The sequence below is a fragment of the Littorina saxatilis genome, linkage group LG3, assembly GCF_037325665.1.
Source record: "Littorina saxatilis isolate snail1 linkage group LG3, US_GU_Lsax_2.0, whole genome shotgun sequence".
NCBI classification, from domain to species: Eukaryota; Metazoa; Mollusca; class Gastropoda; order Littorinimorpha; family Littorinidae; genus Littorina; species Littorina saxatilis.
The window spans coordinates 77134919-77140278 of NC_090247.1; the positions used below are offsets into that span (position 1 = coordinate 77134919).

At 40.6% G+C, this 5360-nt stretch overlaps 1 protein-coding gene across 1 annotated transcript; it reads left to right on the forward strand.

Moving 5' to 3' along the window:
- The first annotated feature begins 290 nt into the window (after nt 1-290).
- LOC138961341 (uncharacterized) lies at nt 291-4891 on the forward strand. Its single transcript, XM_070332942.1, has 5 exons — nt 291-305; nt 446-888; nt 942-1670; nt 1722-2064; nt 4835-4891. Exons 1-5 carry the CDS (start codon nt 291-293, stop codon nt 4889-4891), a joined length of 1587 nt encoding a protein of 528 aa, XP_070189043.1.
- The last annotated feature ends 469 nt before the right edge of the window (nt 4892-5360 follow it).

A 5360-nucleotide genomic window follows, 5' to 3' on the forward strand; every position in this document is an offset into this window, starting at 1 on the left:
TTTTCATCTGCTTTCTTTGTTTTCCATAAATGTTTGGTTTCTCTTGTGTCCGCTTCACCGCCAGCACTGTCCGAGTGAACGTTGGAAGCCCCTCTGCTTGCGTCCTCCATGATTCTTGTCTGTTAAGTTCTGTTTAGTTCATGTTGGTGGCTTTTTTCTACCTCATCGATTGTAGTTTTTCTCTGCGTGAAAGATACATTATTTAAGTTGGTTTTTAAAGTGGTGTTTTTTTTAACCTCAAATTATGCAAGTGGGTTTTTAAAGGTACCGTCCTCCTTGCGTGCACAATAATGTTCACCACACAGGTATGGTCAGGCTGTTACATGAGGGAAAACATCTTTACATTTACAAACATACCAAAAGTCTGCAGTGACATTTTTTCTGTGCATGATGCGATTTATTCTTTTTTTTCGGATTTCATTTTCGCAATGAAAACTGTACAAAGTGTTGGTACAAAGTGTTGGTACACAGAGACCACAAAGAGTGTGGCTACACAGTGTTGGTACACAGAGACCACAAAGAGTGTGGCTACACAGTGTTGGTACACAGAGACCACAAAGAGTGTGGCTACACAGTGTTGGTACACAGAGACCACAAAGAGTGTGGCTACATAGTGTTGGTACACAGAGACCACAAAGAGTGTGGCTACACAGTGTTGGTACACAGAGACCACAAAGAGTGTGGCTACAAAGTGTTGGTACACAGAGACCACAAAGAGTGTGACTACATAGTGTTGGTACACAGAGACCACAAAGAGTGTGGCTACATAGTGTTGGTACACAGAGACCACAAAGAGTGTGGCTACACAGTGTTGGTACACAGAGACCACAAAGATAGTGGCTACAAAGTGTTGGTACACAGAGACCACAAAGAGTGTGGCTACACAGTGTTGGTACAAAGTGTTGGTACAAAGAGTGTGGCTACACAGTGTTGGTACACAGAGACCACAAAGAGTGTGGCTACACAGTGTTGGTACACACAGACCACAAAGAGTGTGGCTACACAGTGTTGGTACACAGAGACAACAAAGAGTGTGGCTACATAGTGTTGGTACACAGAGACCACAAAGAGTGTGGCTACAAAGTGTTGGTACACAGAGACAACAAAGAGTGTGGCTACACAGTGTTGGTACACAGAGACCACAAAGAGTGTGGCTACAAAGTGTTGGTACACAGAGACCACAAAGAGTGTGGCTACACAGTGTTGGTACACAGAGACCACAAAGAGTGTGGCTACACAGTGTTGGTACACAGAGACCACAAAGAGTGTGGCTACAAAGTGTTGGTACACAGAGACCACAAAGAGTGTGGCTACAAAGTGTTGGTACAAAGAGACCACAAAGAGTGTGGCTACAAAGTGTTGATACACAGAGACCACAAAGAGTGTGGCTACACAGTGTTGGTACACAGAGACCACAAAGAGTGTGGCTACAAAGTGTTGGTACAAAGAGACCACAAAGAGTGTGGCTACAAAGTGTTGATACACAGAGACCACAAAGAGTGTGGCTACACAGTGTTGGTACAAAGAGACCACAAAGAGTGTGGCTACAAAGTGTTGATACACAGAGACCACAAAGAGTGTGGCTACACAGTGTTGATACACAGAGACCACAAAGAGTGTGGCTACACAGTGTTGGTACACAGAGACCACAAAGAGTGTGGCTACAAAGTGTAGGTACACAGAGACCACAAAGAGTGTGGCTACAAAGTGTTGGTACACAGAGACCACAAAGAGTGTGGCTACAAAGTGTTGGTACAAAGAGACCACAAAGAGTGTGGCTACAAAGTGTTGGTACACAGAGACCACAAAGAGTGTGGCTACACAGTGTTGGTACACAGAGACCACAAAGAGTGTGGCTACAAAGTGTTGGTACACAGAGACCACAAAGAGTGTGGCTACACAGTGTTGGTACACAGAGACCACAAAGAGTGTGGCTACAAAGTGTTGGTACACAGAGACCACAAAGAGTGTGGCTACACAGTGTTGGTACACAGAGACCACAAAGAGTGTGGCTACACAGTTTTGGTACACAGAGACCACAAAGAGTGTGGCTACAAAGTGTTGGTAGGATGCATTTTGTTTCATGTAAAAGCCTCAGCACATCTTGCGAACATGATGGCTAGCGCGCAATGGACGCTGCCTTTCCCAGTCCTCGTTATACACACAAGAAGAGACTGTATTTGGTTTTGCTATAATGTGTTTAGCATCGTGATTTTCTGTTCAATGTGGTGTTGATGTTTCTAGCGTTCTTAATACCGTATCATTTCATGCTGACTCCTGAATCTTCGGTACGCTGTGGACTTCTTCTCTTTTACTTTTAATAGTCTCGTAACTCATTTCTTTTCTGAAAGTTTCGAGAACTTCGATCGAAGTCGTTGCATAATCCCACGGGGGACTTCCAACAGTTCCGTACTGTGTTCAGCTGTAGCAGAGGAAAGTTTTATTAGATTTTGAGGTCTAGACAGCATTTGTGTGACGCTTCCTACTCTCGTCTCTAAAACTTGTTTTGTTAGATGCCCCAAGGGGTAATTAGGATTGAAAACGTATTGATATGAGAATATCGTGATGTCTCAGTTCTGTCTGGTCTGTACTGTCTGGTTTGTTTTGTCTGGTCTGGTCTGTTCTGTCTGGTCTGTTTTATCTCGTCTGTTCTGTCTCGTCTGTTTTGTCTCGTCTGTTATGTCTGGTGTCGAGTCGTTACGTCTTTGCAAACAGGTTCTTTCTCTTTGTCAGTTCTTGATACGAACAGGTTCTTTCTCTTTGTCAGTTCTTGGTACGAACAAAATCCCGCCACCAATAAACTAAGATGTCAACATTGTGCTAAAATGACTAAAGATATCAAAACAATGGTAAACACGTCAAAAGTGACGAGAAATGATATTTGGGTAAACGCCTCTTCTTAGTACCTGAATGTATCACTCGAACTCGAACTCGAAAACTTTATTACCGAGGGATGATAGCATTAGGTCCATATGGTCCTTTCTTACAGCTAGTCCCTACTATAATACACACATGAAACAAAGAAAACATATGAAGAATCAAAAAATCAACAACAACAAAATCAAAAAAATCAAATAAAACACAATTATGTAGGGAAAAGTATAACAAAATAAAAATAAAAAATTCAAAAGTGTGCTTGTTAATGGAAGCATGCTATACACTTTCTCTTTCACACATCCTCACACACACTCGCACAAATTGTACACCGACTTAGTCGTTAGAGAGGTGCTTTCGGAGCTGTCTTTTAAAAGAAGATAATGACAGACATGACTTGATATTTACAGGTAGTGAATTCCAAAGGAACGCACAAGAATAAGAAAAACTAGTTTTAAACAAATCGATGCGGGGCCTTGACAAGGCAAGGTTATTTCGAGTGTTTGAATAATATGACGGAGATGATTTGAAGAGTTGTATAAGATATGTTGGGGCGTCCTTATAGACGACTTTATACATAAATGAACATTTATTATACTTACTTACTGCCTTTCACGCCTGGTGGCGTGTAGGGCAGCATTTATTATACAAAAGCTGCTTTTTTAAGCTTAACATCCCAATACTTTTCATCTTTTCCTTTGTAGAAAGAGATGGACTGGGCAGAACTAGTTTAGCAGCTCTACGCTGGAGCGATTTCAGCTTCTTCAAGTGAACTTCACTACACCCGTCCCATACTATGGAAGCATAATCAATATGGGGTTTTATGTGGGCATTGTAAAATAGTTTTCTTGTGTCTAGATTAATAATGCTTTGTAACTTTGACAAAAGAAACAGGTTTTTAGCAATTGTTTTGCAGATTCCATTGATGTGAGTCTGCCATTTGAGATTATTATCAACAGTAAGTCCCAGTAAACGGTGCTCAGCTACTTTCTCAATGGAGTGCTCATTTAGGGACAGACTCAGAGTCATTTCTGAAAGTTGATGTTTTTGGCGAGTGCTGATTATCATAGACTTTGTTTTTACTGGATTAATAAGCATACGATTTGCAGAACACCACTCAGAAACATCGTTTAGGCTCTGTTGTAATTTGTCTTGAATTTGTGCAGGGCTTTTCCCTGTTGCATGTAAGGTAGTATCATCTGCTAACATATGACACTCAACAGATTCAGACTGTAGGTACAAGGGCAAATCATTTATATAGATGCACAATAATACAGGTCCCAAAACAGACCCCTGTGGCACTCCACATTTCACAGTGTCCTGAGAAGAGTACGTATCGTGTACGTATACAGATTGAACCCTCTCTCTAAGATAAGAGGAAAAAAAAGCGACAGTGCTAGAATTTTTCAAATAACATTTTAATTTCTGTAGAAGGATCTCGTGATCCAAGAGGCCAAAAGCTTTTTTTAGGTCCAAGAAAACATCACCAGAAATGTCTGACCTATTAATGGATGAGTACCATGAATCAGTTAATCTGGCAAGGGCAGTGTTACATGAATGTTGAGAGCGAAAACCAGACTGAAGTTGATGCAAGAGATTGTGGTCCTCCAAATAAGTAACCAGATGTTTTTGAACATGCCTTTCAAGAGGCTTAGATAATACAGATAACAAAGATATAGGTCTAAAATCATTTAAGTCTTGAGAACCTTTTATCTTTGGCAAAGGTATGACTTTCGCTTTTTTAAATTCTTTTTGAAAAACATTGTGTTGAATACATAAATTATAAACATAAGTCAGAGACTCTACTATATAAGGAGTAGACAATTTTAATAATTTATTACTTATTCCATCAAGTCCGGAAGACTTTTTATTTTCTAACCTTGCTATGTACTGGCCAACTTCATGGATGGCCATTATCGGAATAACAAACGCATCCGTGTTTCTTAATTTTTCATGACAGAACATCTGCAAGCGTTCACAACAGGAATGTGTTTCTGTACCTGGAGATTTTGAGTGAGAATCTACCAGTGATTCAGCAACGGACAAAAAATAATCGTTAAAGTCGTTGGCCTTTATATTCTGAGGAATACTACTATTTTTTGAGGAGTTGCCTTATCACGTATCTTCAAGATAAAAACGCAATCCACTATTTCTTATTTGGACAATTCAATTCCAGCTAATCACTTTTAATCTGCAACCTCCCGTCGCGATATAACCTTCGTGGTTGAAAACGACGTTAAATATGACACCAAATAAAGTAAAGTAAAAGTAAATCTGCAACCCCGCCTACCTTTTTTCACTGTTAGATTTCAACTGATATCCAGAACAACTTCCACCGTTGTTTATTAGTTTCTGCCCCTCTCCACACATTCACATCTCTTCCGACAACCAACGTATACTGGCATCATAGAGCGTTTCCCGTCAGAGAGAAATGTCCCGACAATCACTCCACTCTCAGATGAGACTGCAGACAACGTCATTCCAGC

Excerpts from the sequence above, each read along its gene's own strand:
- LOC138961341 (XM_070332942.1), top strand. Across the intron at positions 1,671-1,721 it reads AAAGAGTGTGGCTACAAAGT|AGACCACAAAGAGTGTGGCT; the intron begins GTAGGTACACAG and ends GTTGGTACACAG. Across the intron at positions 2,065-4,834 it reads AGTGTGGCTACAAAGTGTTG|AACATCTGCAAGCGTTCACA; the intron begins GTAGGATGCATT and ends TTTTCATGACAG.